The sequence below is a fragment of the Hypanus sabinus genome, chromosome 1 (assembly GCF_030144855.1).
Source record: "Hypanus sabinus isolate sHypSab1 chromosome 1, sHypSab1.hap1, whole genome shotgun sequence".
Taxonomy (NCBI): Eukaryota; Metazoa; Chordata; class Chondrichthyes; order Myliobatiformes; family Dasyatidae; genus Hypanus; species Hypanus sabinus.
The window spans coordinates 206,029,717-206,046,889 of NC_082706.1; the positions used below are offsets into that span (position 1 = coordinate 206,029,717).

The 17,173-nt window shown below is 42.3% G+C and overlaps 1 protein-coding gene across 1 annotated transcript in view; it reads right to left on the reverse strand.

The window, feature by feature from the left end:
• pou6f2 (POU class 6 homeobox 2) overlaps window positions 1–17,173 on the reverse strand; it is a 632,671-nt gene that overhangs the window by 601,120 nt on the left and 14,378 nt on the right. Inside the window, exon 2 of the mRNA XM_059984603.1 lies at window positions 1,339–1,513. Within this exon, the coding sequence (XP_059840586.1) occupies window positions 1,339–1,513 (175 nt within the window). The remainder of the gene's footprint in view (window positions 1–1,338; window positions 1,514–17,173) is intronic.

Sequence of the window (17,173 nt, forward strand, 5' to 3'; positions counted from 1 at the left end):
AGTTTCTGACAGCATTAAATAATCCAGATTTATTCACTTCTGACAAGAATACATCAATAGAAATTCAACAATTTTGCCCACACTAAAAAAAACAGAAGTCTGATATTTTTCCCCCAATTTTTTACATTGTATAGAGAATGTATGTTCAGCAATCCTCAACATCACGAGCAAGTTCAAAGTAACAGCAAAGTTAGATAAATTCCTTGATTCTTGTACAACCTCAATTACATAACTTATCAAAAAGAACGAGATGGCACATTCAGAGATATACTGTTGTTTTCAAGATATCAGATTTAATACCTTCTATCAACAATTAGCTCGGTCCCTCTACGTACAGGGGTTCCCCACCTGGGGTCTGCGGACCCTTTGCTTAATGAAATTGGTCCATGGCATAAAAAAAGGTTGGGAACCCCTGTGCTATGACTATAACAGAGGGGCTTAAACTGAAATTCAAATTTCAGTTGAAATGAAAGAAAATGAAAGAAAAAACAAGTTTCATACTGACCACAACAATAATCATTCAGAAATGGCAGAATTTCTCTGTCAAAATATTTGACAAATTACTGTGGATTGTTTTGGTTTCTAAACACATCAAGACATTGCTGTTTGAAACAGACGAAGAGAAGTCCAGGGCATAGCAGAGGACAGAGTGGGGCCCCAAAAGTATTTAAAAATAACAGAATAAAAGATGCCACAAGAGGTGTCAATGGCTCCCTAACATTCAGCATAGCATCAAAGTGCCTTTCGGATAAAACTGATAGCCTGCAAATTGTAAATACTAGTCTCAGATAGCTCTCCCTTAAGAATTCAAAGGTCAATTCTCAAGTCTGCCCAGGCAACATTTTGCCTATGTTTAAGTCTCTGGTTTAAAAAAAGTTAACAATTTTCAGATGATTTGAATGTTTTGGATAAGGACTGGGTTTCCCAACCATTTTATATCATGGACACTTGCCATTAACTGAGGGGTCTGTGGACCCCAGGTTGGGAATCCTTGGGTGAGGTAGTTATTGACGAAAAACTGGATTTTTTTTTGGGAAGAAATCTAAAATAAATTTGAGTGGCATTATGATGACAATCAGACATTGTGCAGGCAACATTTTATTTACCTTCAAGTCTCTGGTTAAAAAAAAGTTGAGAATTTTCAGATGGTTTTGAATCTTTTGGGTGAGGAAGATATTGATGAAAAACTGGATGTTGAGAAGAACTACAAAATGAATTTGAGTGGCATTGAAACACCGAGGCTTGCTGCTCAGGATTCTCTCCACTTCCTCCCAGCACTAAATTGAAAACAGAAACAGATTCCTTTCCAGGGAACAGGAGTATTCAAAACAAACTCACCGAAGAGCTTACTGGGCGTGTCCTCGCTGTCATTTAATTCCACAGGCACAAGCAGAGACTCATTTAACTCATTGTCTGAAGTGGCCGCCTTGTCCTCACCTCTCGATTCTGCATTCATTTCCGCTCGGAGGGACGGCAAGGGCTTGCTCAGCTGCTGTCCAGAAATCATAGGATCCTGGGAGAGAGAAAACGAGGAGTGAAACAAGGTTAGCTTTGGCATACACTCTCCCCTTATCTAAGTCCCAGGCAGCTTCAGCTGCTATTACTAGCTGTAGTCAAGTGAAGAGCTATTATAGATTCAATGAGTTTTCCATTACCCTCCACCCTATTAAAGATCTACTAGCATGCAAGGGTTTTACTATGCTTTGTCAAAATACACTTTTCCAAGAAAAGCTGATTGAAGAAAACATGGCAATGCAGCCAGCATTTCATTTAGAATAAAGTCTATTTACATTTTCAAAAATTGTGTCATCTTTGTCATCATCGGATGGAATTATTGCCTTTGCCCTGACTAGTCAAAAAATGGTTTCGCTCTTCACGGGCAGATTTCTAAGGAATGCTGCATGCTGGGAATCAATTCAATTTATAATAGAAACCCCAATTCTGAACTTTTTGTTTTGCATTTCATATTTATAAACTACATGCATTGGTAATACCACAAGTTAGCTCAAATTGAAGTTAACGATTTCCGACCACTTCAGAGAAGATCTAACAAAAGTACTAACTTTTAAAGTTCTCCTTCCTTGATTATTGTTTGACCTCTGTCAGGAAAAGCAGGCAAGGAAAGGGTAAATGGCCTATTATTAAACTGTCTGACATTTACCTTTGATGGCTACTGCCGCTCTCGAAAACCTTCGCTGATGAAAACTGGGAAGTACTAAACTCCCTGAGCTAACCCTCGTCTATTTATTGCAAAGTTTATGCCTAAATAGCTCAAGTGAAGAACAGGTTACTGGGATTCATTCTGAACTAGGTAGAGTGCTGTGTCCACTCACCACATTGGTCGATGAATGCCTGTGGGTTTTTAAATATATTCATTTCTGAAAATAGTATTTGATATGACACATGATAATCTATGAAAATGTTAATCAATAAAAATAGTTTAAGCTATCATCAAATGCACTCCTTTAGTCAATACTAATATTGCTGCAAACAATGTCACTGTCATCAGGGCTTAATTTGCACAGCACTTAAATATTGGACTATGTGATGGTCTTCAAAGAGGTAAACACATTTTCCTCTTTTTAGGACTGATGCACTCCGCATGCATTTAACTGGAGCAAATTCTCTCCTTTGAATACCTTGATAGGTCCACTGGAGGGCAAAATTAATACTTAATTGAATCTCGCCATCATCAAAATAATCAATACTTTTTTATTATTTATTCTTTACAGTCTGTTGACGATTTGAAGCCTCATGGGGGGAGACGGGAAAGGATTCATGATTTTAACATGCTGTTGTTAAACAATACAATTTCCAATGTGCATTATGTTTAGGCTTGTGGTAGTCTGACTGGGTTAAGTGCACGCACTGAAAAGAAATTAATTTCTGACATCTAAGCGCAAAAAAAAGAGTGGGGAAATAACCCGTAGCTGCACACATGGAAGAAGGTTGTTTCTGAAGCGTTTTATCATCCCAAGAGCAGAGCTGAGCTTTCATAATGCTGACATTCCTCATTGTGACAATCTTAAACAAGTGGAAAAGGATGAGACCTAGAGATATCATCTTTCATTGCCATCCCTGCCTCCACAAATAACATGCCAGCATTTTTATGGTGTTAATTAATAAATAAAATTGATCCCAAATTTAGTTCTGAAGATAATCACACTAATATGTTTAATCCAATATCATGGGAGAGAAATAATAAATAAAATTACTCTTCTGCTGCTTTATGTACAGATGAACCTGTCACCACAGAGAGCCTCGTTGAAATGCTAGAGCCCAAGCAGTGGCATTTTCTAAAATCGAAGATCATTAAATTAACCTTTCGTGCTCCAAATGCCTTTCTTTGGATGTTCATGTCTGCGTTCCCAGTGTCCAATTTTATTTGCTTTTACAATGGTCTTCACTAAGCTTTGCAGGCCAGCTCGAAGCAAGGAGCATAATCTCTCCCACAGAAGCATCAACAAGCAGCCTACTGTTTACTTTAAGCTTGACTGTTAAACTTTCACAACTGGATATTAATTACTACCTCAAAGGAGAATGCAGACGTCTGACAACACAAATGTCTTCTCATGGCAAAATTAAGAATTTTGAAATGAGGCCACAAATTGATAGAAGCTGGTGGGTTCAAGTTTAACCATATTTAGATAAACAATGCATACAAAAAAATTAATTGCAGGTTCAAGTCTAAGTTTATTGTCATTCAACCGTACACATTTATACAGCTAAATGAAACAATGTTCATCAGGGACCAAGATACAAAATAAAGTACATACAGCACAAAATGTTCATTTAATAATATTAACATAAAGTATTGTACTGATGTAATCATGAGCACTAGCCTCCATATCCAGGACATCTTCGAAGAGCGATGCCTCAAAAAAGTGGCATCCATCATTAAGTACCCCCATCACCTAGGTCATGCCTTGTTCTCATTGCTGCCATCAGGAAGGATGTACAGAAGCCTGAAGACACACTCTCAACAATTCAGGATCAGCTTTCTCCCTTCTGCCATCCAATTTCTGACTGGACTTTACTACCTCACTTTTTTAAAATTTCTATCTTTGCACTATTTATTAAATTTAAATATTTAGTATATACACATAAACTGTAATTCATGTTTTTTTCTCTATTATTACGTATTGCATTGTAGTGCTGCCACAAAGTGGATAAGTTTCATGACATACGCCGGTGATATTAAACCTGATTCTGATACAAGTGGACAATTCTGCTGTGTTCACCGCTAGTGAAATATGCCAGTTACAACATGTAAGAAAGATTTGAATCTGACCTAATCGGACCTGAGGTTTAGTTATGGTCACGGTATACACGAGGTACTCACAGTGCATGCCATAGTCTCTTCAAATGTGCAATAAAGTATTCAGGATCTGCTCTTGCTGGGAACACTTCACACATTCAGCATAGCCTGCTGCACCCAATGCCACTGAGCTTTCAGTCGAGCTATTTGTCTAGCTTTCAGTAGCACAGCAGAGTTCAATTGGTAATCCTTGGCCCAAGACAGCTGAATCACTTCGCTACCTATATAGTACGCCATTTTGAAGCTATTATACCTTCACACTGTCCTTTCATTGCAGTTCCTCTCATTTTGCTGTGCAAAAACAAACTATGATGTAGATTTCTCTCACAGTTATGAAATTTGTATTGTTACAGGAATGACCTCAAAGTTTTAAAAACTGTAAACATAAGATAACGGGAAACAAATTTAATCTTTTTTGAACATGCTCATCTTACAAAATGTTTTGATGCAACCCACTTCAAAAATAAAGTGCAGAAACAATTTTATTTTTTTTTACTGCTTTACAAAACACACCATGGCAATGATGCTATATTCCGTTCTATGCTGCTACCAAGGGATTTCTTGTCAAAGTCAACTTCCAAGGCTGTCTCACGGGAATCGAGCTGTGTGCATTCTCATGAAAGGTGTGAAAATCTGATTTTCCAAAATGGATCAGTAATTCTCTATGAAGAAAAAAAATTTAATCGATAAATCTTTGCTAAGTAGATTGCAAAGGAAAAAAAAATTCTTCCATTGACAGCTCATTAGGAAATCTAAACCAAACGAAGCACAGTGCTAGCAATGCACCTCCACACCAAGAGCACTAGGTACTTGCACTGTGGTAACTGCTAATTGGAGCGCTTTACCACACTAATGAGAGACACAGTGGGCAATCTGTAAATCTCTCTGAAACAATATTGTGCTGATAATTAAGTTTAGATACAGATGATGAAATAAGCTACAATAACAAGGTTACAATGGGGAAGATTTTGGCTGATCATGGGGTTGGTTCCCCATACGTACAAGCGTGTGTGTTAAAAACAAAATAAAAATCACCAAATATTTAAGACCATATAGGAGCAGAATTGGGCCATTTGGCCCATCAAGTCTGCTCTGCCATTTCATCATGGCTGATCCATTTACCCCTCAACCCCAATCTCCTGCCTTCTTCCTGCATCACTTCATACTCTGACCAATCAAGAATCTATCAACCTCTGCCTCAAATACACCCAAAGACTTGCCCTCTAAAGCTGCCCGTGGCAACAAATCTCACAGATTCACCACCCTCTGGCTAAAGAAGTTGCTCCTCATCTTCATTCTAAGTGGACATCCCGCTATTCTGAGGCTGTGTCCACTGGTCTTCACAATGCACATTGAATAAACTAACGTCTACTTTCACCTGTAGCACTGACATTGGAGAGGGTTCAGAGGAGGTTCACGAGAATGAAAGGGTTAACGTATGAGTTTAGAAGAATGAGGGTTGATCTCATCGAAAACTATCAAATATTGAAAGGCCTCGATAGAGTGAATATGGAGAGGAGGCTTCCAATAGTGGGGAAGTCTAGGACCAGAAGGCACAGCAGAATAGGACGTCCATTCAGAACAGAGATGTGGAGGATTTGAAGGAATTTCTTTAACCTGAGAGTAATGAATCTGTAGAATTAATTGCCACAGACATCTGTGGAGGCCAAGTCACTGGGTATATTTAAAGCAGAGGTTGATAGGTTCTTGATTAATAAGGGCGTCAAAGGTTATGACGAGAAGATAGAAGAATGGGATTGTGAGGGAAAATTGTTTAGTCATTTGCGATAAGAAAATTTAAGCAGAGGAACAAGCCACCTGGTTCCTCCGGTCTGACCCAGCATTCAATATGATTGTGGCTAATCTAAACTGGCATCAACTCTGCTTCTGTGCCAGTGCCCAATTGTCCTCAGTACCTCAACCTCCCAACCATGTATTCATCTCCACCTTAAATGGCCAGCACGATAGAGCAGGAGTTAGTGTAACACTCCTACAGTGCTAATGACCCACTGTAGGTTTGATTCTGACACTGTAAGAAATTTGTCCATTCTGCCATGACTGTGTAGGTTTCCTCTGTGTGCTCCAGTTTCCTGCCACATTCCAAACCTGTATGGGCTAGGGCTAGTAAGAAGCAGGCTGCAACTTTGGTGTCAGGAGAGTGTTGGCTATTGCGCTGGACGCTGCAATTGCAGGCTGCTCCCAGCGCAGTCCTTAACGCAAGTAAAACATTTAATGCTTATGCTTTGATGTACATGTGATAAATAAAGCTAACCTTCAAGGTATTTCTTGTTACTCAGTGTAGCTGTTGAAGTAGCATTACTTTTATAATAATAATTAAAGATGTCCCAGTTATAATGGTAGATTGTATTTGGTATTTGTTTGCTCATTACTGGCTCAACTTTTGTTTTCTGGTTTCTGTTGTATTTTTCTTAATCCTCATTTGAACTGGAAAAGATTTAGGTGACACAGAGAACAAGAGACCTTAGCCTCGATTATATACGACACTGGTGAGGCCTAATTTGTGTGCAGTTTTGGTCACTTACCTGCAGTAAAGATGTCAATAAGTTTGATAGAGTACAGAGAAAATTTACAAGGATGTTGCTGGACTTCAGGACCTGAGGTATAGGGAAAGATTGAATAGATTAGGACTTTATTCCCTAGAGCATCGGGAAATGAGGAGGGATTTGACAGACGTATAAAAAAATTATCATAAAGGACTCCTTCCATCCTGCGCATGGACTGTTTGAACTGCTTCTATCTGGTAGGCGCTTCAGATCCCTCCAGACTAAGACTAGTAGGCACTGGAGAAGTTTTTTCCCTACTGCGGTCACTTTGCTGAACAGTTAACTGCCGGTTAACTGTCTGCTAACTATTACTTGGATTGCACTACCTGAATGTATAATCTATATTTTCATTTATATTTATCATTATTATTGTTATGAGCAGAGAGACAACATCTGCTGGAAGTAAATTCCTTGTATGTGCACAGGTACTTGGCGATTAAAGTCTGATTCTGATATAGTCAGGGTAAATGCAAACATGGTGAGATTAGAACTGGAGGTCATGGGTTAAGAATGAAACGTGAACTGTTTATGGGGAACATGAGGGTGAACTTCTTCAGAGGGTAGTGAGAGCGTGGAGCTAGCTGCCAGCACAAGTGGTGCATGCAAGCTTGATTTCAAAGTTCAAGAGAAGTTTGGATAGGTACATGGATGCGAGGGGTATGGAGGGCTATTGAGGGAATTGCAGTGCAGATTGAGGAAAGTAGGCAATTTAATAGCATGCAATCCAAAGCTGCACATCTCTTTCCTCAAAGGGATAAAGTTCAAATACTTGACTTCATCAAGGAACCCCACCATTCTGGCCATGGTCTCCTCTCGCTGCTGTCATCAGGAAGGAAGTTCAGGAGCCTCAGGACCCACACCATCAGGTTCGGTAACAGTTATCATCGTTCATCCATCAGGCTCTTGAACTACCTCATCTCTGAACTGATTTCACAATCTAAGGACTTACTTTCAAGGATTCAACAATTCATGTTCTCAGTGATATTTATTTATTATTTTCAATTTTCAGTTATTTTCAATTATTCTTTGTCAGTCTTTGTATCATTGATTCTATTGTATTACTTTGTCCTTCTGTGAATACTTTCAGAAAATGAATCTCAGGGTAGTGTATGGTGACAAACACACACTTTGATAATAAATTTACTTTGAACTTTGAAACATGCACTGATACCTAGCTTATTTCTGCTTGTTCTCCATGTTTACATCATTAACAACAACAGGCATGAAAGCAAGCACAGTGACTTCTAATGGACAACAGAACCAGTGGGAAAAAACCCACGGGCAAACTGCATTAGTTAAAATTCATTAAAGCAAGGGTTAAATGCTAAGGCTTTCTAAGGCATTGCTCAGAACTCACTTGGAGTATTGTGAGTAGTTCTGGGCTCCTTATCTAACAAAGGATGTGCTGGCATTGGGAAAGGGTCCAGAGGAGGTTCATGAGAATGACCCCAGGAATGTAATGGGTTAACCTATCAGGAACATTTGATGGCTCTGGGCCTGTTCTCACTGGAGAACTCAATAGGCTGAATGGCCTAATTCTGTTCTTATGTCTTATAGTCTTAAATTTTGCTTGCCCTCCAAGCTATGGGAGAGATAGGTGAGGACAATGCCCAATTTGACAGTTCAGCACTCCTTGTGACAGTAATACAAGAGATACTGCAGACGCTGGAAATCCAGAGTAACACATACAAAATGCTGGAGGAACTCAGCACATTAGGGAGCATCAATGGAGAGGAATAAAAGATCGATATTCTAGGCCAAGAACCTTCCTTAAGACATGTAAGCAACATGTCCATGTCCCAAGCTACATCACTTTTCAGGTTGTCTTTCTCACTGGAAGCACCTTAAACAAACTCTCTTGATTCCATAATATTCCATTGGAGGTCTTATATGAGCTATTAATATCCTACTGGAGATCTAATGTGAGCATAGATATCTCAAAGGTGCTAGACAAGTTGAAAGGGTGGCTGAGAAGGTGTATGGTGTGTTGGCCTTCATAAGTTAGGGAATTGAGTTCAAGAGCTGTGAGGTAATTATTGTGTTCAATTCTGGTCACCTTGCTATGGAATGGATGTGGAAGCTTTAGAGAGGGTGCAGAGGAGATTTACCAGGTTGCTACCTGGATTAGAGAATATATTTTACGAGGATAAGATGACCGAGCAAGGGTTTTTATCCCTCTGGAGCAAAGGAGGATGAGAAATGACTTGGTAGAGGTGTACAAGACGATAGGAGCATAGATAGAGTAAACAATCAACACATTTTCATGCTGGGGGAAATAGTGATAAAAAAAGAGCATAATTTTAAAGTGACTGGAGGAAAGTATAGTGGGGATGTCAGATTTTTTTTTAAAACACAGACTGTGGTGAGAGTGTGGAATGGGCTGCCAGGGTTGGTGGTAGAGACAGATACATTAGGGGCATTTAAGAGATACTTCTCGAAGAACATAGATGAAAGAAAAATGGAATGCTATGTGGTAGGGAAGGGTTAGATGGATCTTGGAGCAGGTTAAGTGCTGTCCAGAATATGAAGGTGGGGAGGCCAGAGGAGAGGAGTATAAGCTGGCGGAGGATTACTGAGGTCACAGTGATCCAGTGAGAGAGGATCTGACTCCCATCAAAGAGAAGATAAAAAACTCTTCAGGGTAGGCATCCCTTGAAGAGACCACACAGCGGGGCAGCAAGTCATAAACACGAGAAAATCGGCAGATGCTGGAAATCCAGAGCAACTCACACAAAATGCTGGAGGAACTCAGCAGGTCAGACAGCATCTATGGAGGGAAATAAACATTTCCACATTTTGGGCTGAGGCTCTTCATCAGGACCGGATAGGAAGTGGGAACAAAGTGTTCAGTGATTGGCGGGTCCTTGGGTGGTCAATACTGAGGAGCAAGGACCGGGGGTTGAATTGCAAGTCCAGATGTGGAGGCCCGTTGACTGCAGCCCTAAGTTTGTGAATCTCTGCCAGTCCACTATGGAAATCAAACTCAAGTGGAATTCAACTGGAGGCTGAAGATGGCCTGGCCTAGGCTTAGAGGACAGCTCTATAACACTCTAGTTTGACTATACATGGAGTATTGGGTGGATTCTGGTATTGAAGTGCCAGGATGGGAGGAAGGAACAGAGCTTGTTTTGTTGTTGTTATTTGGTTGCTTGTTGTGTTCTGTGTTGTTCTGCTCAGCATTGTGGGTTAGTACGAGGATGCCTAGCTATGCTTGCAAGCTGCCCCCAGCACACCCTTGGGTCTTTAAGCAAAATTTATTTTTCTTTACTTATTAAGACACAGCTTGGAACGGGCCCTTCAGGCCTTTTGAGCCACACTGCCCAGCAATCCCCCGATTTAATCCCAGCCTAATCGTGGGACAATTTACAAGGAGCAAATAGCCTACTAACCGATATGCCTTTGGACTGAGAGAGGAAAGCAGAACACCCAGGGAGAACGTGCAAACTCTTTACAGACAGCGGCGAGAACTGAACCTGGGTCACTGGTACTGTAAAGCGTTGTGCTAGCCTCTGCACTGCCGTTAACACAGCTGATGTATTTCACTCGTTTCGATGCAGTTAAGTCAATCCAAATCTTGTGTGTTGAACCCTTTCTCCAAGAAGTGGAATGGTAGTTCAAACCTTTACTGAATCAGTAACTTGGACAAAAAATGAACTTTGGGATTTCTAGAGTTATGTTGCTCAGTGCCACACTAAAAGATACATTCACAACATCAAAGGCTTACATTTGAATGGCATGTTAAATATCATACAGTCTATCAAGGTCTCAGGAATCCAAACAAATCAAAATTAACACCAGATCAAAGAATGGAATATTTAAAATATTCCTGTGCCAACTCATCGGTCTCTGGCTTTCTCATTTGCCACTCCCAAGGTGGAGGAGGCAGCACCTTATATTCCCTCTGGGCAGCCTCCAACCTGATAGCATGAATATTGATTTCTCCTTCCGGTAAATCACCCACCTCATCACTTTCTTCAATTCCCCACTCTGCCTCACCTGCCCAGCATCTTCCCCCTGAGCCCCTCCTTCTTCCCCTTCACCCTTGATCCACCCTCCTCTCCTTTTTCTCCAGCTCTTTACCTTTCCCATCTGCTTGGCTTTATTTATCACCTTCTAGATAGTCCACCTTGCCCCTCACCCACCCTTTTTATTCTGACGTCTTCCCCCTTCCTTTCCAGTCCCAACAAAGGTGTCGGCCTGAAACATCCACTATTTGTTCACATCCATAGGTGTTGCCTGAGCTGCTGAGTTAGAAACATAGAAAACTTACAGCACAATACAGGCCCTTCGGCCCACAAAGTTGTGCCAAACATGTCCCTACCTTAGGAATTACTAAGCTTACTCAAAGCCCTCTATTTTTCTAAGCTCCATGTACCCATCTAAAAGTCTCTTAAAAGACCCTATCATATCCGCCTCACCACCGTTGCCGGCAGTCCATTCCACGCACTCACCACTCTCTGAGTAAAAAACTTACCCTAGACATCTCCTCTGTACCTACTCCCAACCACCTTAAACCTGTGTCCTCTTCTGGCAACTATTTCAGCCCTGGGAAACAGCCTCTGACTATCTACACGATCAATGCCTCTCATCATCTTATACACCTCTATCAGGTCACCTCTCATCCTCCATCTCTCCAAGGAGAAAAGGCAGAGTTCACTCAAAATTCCTCCAGCATTTTGTGTGTAGAATCTCTTGTGTTTAACATTTAAAACAACTCACTGTAGGCAGATCAAAAGAAGACAGGACAATGAAGGCAAGCATGCCATATGCTTTCTTTACCACTTTATTCACTTACACCGCCACTTTTGATGAACCCCAAGATTCCTCTGTACTTCAGTGCTATTAAAGGGCCCACCATCAACTCGGAACTTGTTCCTTTCATTTGACCTCCCAAAAGTTCACAGATGTCCAGATTAGCATTCATTTCAGGAGGACGAGAATATGAAAGCAAGGCTGTAATGCTGAGGCTTTATAAAGAATTAGTCAGACCACATATACAGTATTCTGAGCAGTTTTGGGTTCCACATCTAAGGTGGCATTGGAGAGGGTCCAGAGGAGGCTGTCAAGAATGATCCGGGGAAGGAAAGGGTTAAAGTATGAATAACATTTGATGGTTTTGAGCCTGTACTCACTGGAGGTTAAAAGAAAGAGGGATCTCATTGAAACCTAATGAATATTGTGAGATACTCAATCAAGTGAATGTGGGGAGGATGTTTCCTGTGCTGGGGGAGTCTAGGACCAGAGGGCACAGCCTCAGAATAGACCAGTCCTGGAGTTTGTGAGAAAGGCGACTTAATAAGTGAAGGGTTACAATTTTGAAAGTTCAAATTGCTCTGGCTTCAGAACTACGGCAGGTCAGAAACCATACCCTCACCACTTCTTTTCCATTGAGTGATGAATAAACAGGACTACTTCAAATTATGTGCAGAACAGAGATTTATGTTTGGTAAAATACATGAACCTATTGCATCAAAGAGAAAGGTGACTGGTGAGACAATGGATGAAATCTAACTGGCTGTTTGCAAACAGAACAACTCTCATTCAGAAATTCAGACGGAATTAAATCCCAGTGTTACATACAAACATTGAGAGTCAGGGCTTTAACGTTAGCTGCATTGGACTCTGTCCAGCATCAAGGCCAGGTCTTGATATTGGTTTATTATTGTCACATGTGCCGAGATACAGTGAAAGTCTTGTTTTGCATACTGTTTAGGCAGATAAGATCTTTACACAGATCTTGTCGAGCTAAGCTGAGGTAAAACAATGCAGAATGAGGTGTAAAAATTACTGAGAAAGTGCAGCACAGGTAAGTGATTAAGTCGAAGATCAGAATGCACTAATGCTGAAGGACCTCAGCAGGTTGGGCTGCATCACCGGAGAGGAATAACATTCAACGCTTCAAGTCAAGACCCTTTAACAGGATTGGGATGGAGGAGGGAAGAAGCCAGAATCATAATGAGTTAGATTCTGAGGCTAAGAATCCATCTCACTGGTCCGGAGATCTATTCAAGAGACTGATAACAGTGGATAAAAGCGGTTCCTGAGCGTGGTGTACCTTCTGCCCGAAGGGAGAGGGGAGGAGAAGGGATGTCTGGGATGGGTGGGTTCTTCCATTACGCTGGCGACTTTACTGAGGCTGCGTAACATACAGACACAGAGGGAAAGCAGGTTCCCGTGATATGCTGAGCTAGTCCACCACTCTCTGCGGTTTCTTGCAATCACGTGTAGAGCAGCTGCCACACCAAGCTGTGATGCAGCCAAACAGAATGCTTTCTATACTATGTTTAACTGGGATTTCCCAAAACTACACTGGGGAAATCACCATCAGTATCCCATTCCAGGTCAGATCCAGCATCTGAAATCCAACTGATTCCAATCAAGATTCCAGACCCGAAGATGAGGAGACACTCAGAAAAGATATCTATTAATTATTATTTTCCATCAGTTTAACAATATAATAATTTCCAAGTATGTTTATCTAATTTTTTTAAGTAATCGCAACACACACACTATGTTGGCGGAACTCAGCAGGTCAGGCAGCACCTATGGAGGAAAATGAACAGTCGACATTTCAGGCTGAGACCCTTTATCAGGACTGGACAATGATGTAAAATGGTTTACATCATTTTTAATAGATTTTAAAATATTTATGAATGGAAGCTTTGAAAAAAGTCAAAGGTTAACTACTCCCGGGATTTCAAGAGCAGGATACTCCAGGAGCATAGTGAAGACTCCATACTTTGATAAGAAAATTACTTTGATTTTGACTTTAACTATGTCATCTCAGGCCTTGCTTCCATGTGACCCCACTTGAAAGTAGAGGCGGTTATTGAGGTAACCATCAGTCCAGTCCCAGTAAACACACATGTGCAGAGTCCCCAGGTCCAGCATGATCTGACTATTCTGTGTGCATACATCTACTGATGCTTCCGGACACATCATCAGTGATGTTCCTGGAATCATCGGGTGTTTCGGGTCTTTCAACATCATACACCCTTCTCCAGGTGACCCAGCTGGGGCTGATCAGACCCCAGCTTGTGTCCAGATGGCTAGCTACACTTGACTCCGTGGCTCCCCTCTCCTGAGACACAGCCACCTTGAGGCCCTCTCTGCCACATCGGTGGTACTGCGGATGGCCCTCTCTTCCTCGATGCCCAAATTGCTGAAGGCTCTGGCTAAGGAACGGGCTGTGAATCCCCAAAATCCAACCTCCACTGGGAGACACCTGGCTCTCCATCCAGCCTCCTGACAGTTGCTGACCAGTCCTGCGTACTTTGAGAGCTTCCTTTCAAAGGCCTCTTCCTAGCGATCTTCCCATGGGACTGTCAGCTCCAGCATCACCACCTGCTTCGTAGACTCAGACACAAGGACAATGTCTGGTCGCAGGGTGGTGGCTGCGATATGGTTGGGGAACCTCAGCTGCCTTTCGAGGTTCACCAACAGCTGCCAGTCTCTTGCAGAGGTCAGGATACCTGCCGATGTTCTTTTGGTGTGTACTGGCTGCTCCCCAGCTCTGACAAAGGCAATAGTCTGCTTGGAGGGTCGGGACCGCTTCACCCACTCCACTCCTGCGCTGATGGCTTCAGCGATGGTCTTCAGGACCTGATCATGACTCCATCAGTATGGTCCCTCACCAAGTGCCCTTGTGCATCTGCTGAGGGTGTGCTTCAGGGTTCCTCACTTGGAACACAGTGGGCACACAGATGACTCTGCCTTCCCCCATGTGTGCAGGTTTGATGGGCTTGGAAGCACATCGTACACTGCCTGGATGAGAAACTGGATGCAGTGTGGCTCAGCTTTCTAAAGCTCAGCCCAGGTCACTTTTCCAACGCATTCTCCCATCTTGTCCAAGCTCCCTGTTGCTTCATTCCCACTGCCTTGCAGGTTCTCGTCTCCTCCACTGCTGCTCTCACCTACTCCTGAACTAGGCAGCGCCTTTCCTTCCCTCTGATGGTGTCCATTTGGGGATTTGGAAAGGATCCTAGCCCAGCTCGGCCTCGTGTGACCACTCCCACCAGCCTCCTGTGACACAGCCTTTCCTCTGCTTCCTGAACAGCTTCCTCTGCCCTCCACTTCCTGCCAGTCCTCACTTCGATCCCTGCTCTAGCCTCCTTCGGATCACTTACTGTACCATTTCTCTGGCTCATGTTACCTTGAATTCCTCCACCAGGGATTTGAAGGGCGGTTGCAGTTTGTTGTGGTGTCCATAGAGGGCGATGCTGGCAGCCCCAGCCATCTTCTGCGGTGCTTACTGACCCTTCTCTCTAAGGTTTCAACCGTCGAGATCGGAACTGCACAGACGAGGAGGGGCCACAGGATTCTGGGAAGAATGTCATGCTGATACACCCAGGCTTTGAACTTCCCAGGAAGGCAAGACTTGTCCACAGATTTCAGCCAGCCATCCAACTCTGTGCAGGTCACCTGAATGGATGTTCTGTCCCTTAGTGTCATCTGAATTATCTTAAAAAGAATTCTGCATATTCAAGTTCAATATGCTTAATAATGCTGCAAAATAAGTTAAACTCAAACAAGTGCTACGGTACTGTGCAAAACCCTTAGGCATCCTAGCTTTAGTCTACTGTACCAAAGACTTTAGCACAGTACTGTACATTCACACATCTGAGATTATGCATATTAACATTTACAAAATTAAAGTCATCTTAGTCCAAAAAAGTGTAAGACATAGGGGCAGAATTAGGCCATTTAGCCCATCGAGTCTGCTCTACCATTCAATCATGGGGGATCCTTTTTTTTCCCCCTCTTCAGCCCCACTCCCTGGCCTTCTCCCCTTAACTTTTGATGCAATGGCCAATCAAGAACCTATAAATCTCCACCTTAAGTACACTCAATGACTTGGCTTCCACAGCTGCCTGTGGTAGCAGATTCCACAAATTCACCACCCTCTGGCTAAAGTAATTTCTCTGCATTTCTGTTTTAAATGAACACCCCTCTATCCTGAGGCTGTGCCCTCTTGTCCCAGACACTCCCACCATGGGAAACATTTTTCCACGTCTACTCTGTCCAGGCCTTTCAACAGGTTTCAACGAGATCCCTCCTCATCTTCCAGTGAGTACAGGCCCAGAACCATAAAACGTTCCTCATATGACAACCCCTTCATTCCCAAAATCATACTTGTGAATCTCTTCTGAACCCTCTCCATTGCCAGCACATCTTTTCTTAGATGAGGAGCCCAACACTGTTCACAATACTCAAGGTGAGGCCTCACCAGTGCCTTATAAAGCCTCAGCATCACATCCCTGCTCTTGTATTCTAGACTTCTTGAACTGAATGCTAACATGGCATTTGCCTTCCTCACCACCGACTCAACCTGCAGGTTAACCTTTCGGGTGTTCTGCACAAGAGTCCCAAGTTCATTTGCATAACAGATTTTTGGATTTTCTCCCCATTTAGAAAATAGTCTGCACATTTATTTCTTCTGCCACAGTGCAGGACCATACATTTTCCAACGTTGTATTTCACTTGCCACTTTCTTGCCCATTCTCCAAATTTCTCTAAGTCCTTCTGCATCCTACCTGTTTCCTCAACACTACCTGACCCTTCACCAATCTTTGTATCATCTGCAAACTTGGCAACAAAGCCATCTATTCCATCATCTAAATTCTTGATATACAGCACAAAAAGAAGTGGTCCCAACACTCACCCCTGTGGACACCACTAGTCACTGGCAACCAACCAGAAAAAGACCATTTTATTCCCACTCGCTGCCTCCTGCCAATCAGCCAATGTTCTAACTGTGCCAGTAACTTTCCTGTAATACCATGGGCTCTTAACTTGGTAAACAGCTTCATGTGTGGCACCTTGTTAAAGATCTTCTGAAAACCCAAATATTACAACATCCACTGCATCCCCTTTATCTATCCTGTGTGTAATCTCCTCAAAGTATTCCAACAGGTTTGTCAGGCAAGATTTTCCCTTATGGAAACCATGTTGGCATGGTACTGTCTTGTCCTATGTCACTAAGTACTCCATAACCTCATCCTTAACAATTGACTCCAGCATCTTCCCAACCACTGAGGCCGGGCTAACTGGTCTATAATTTCCTTTCTGCTGCCTCCGTCCTTTCTTGAAAAGTGAAATGACATTTGCAATTTTCCAGTCCTCCAGAACGATGCCAGAGTCCAATGATTCTTGAAAGACCATTACTAATGCCTCCACAATCTCTACTGCTTATTATTTCCGAACCATATGGTGCAGTTCATCTGGTCCAGATGACTTATGTACCTTTAGGTCTTTCACCTTCTTAAGCACCTTCTCCTTTGTAATAGTAATG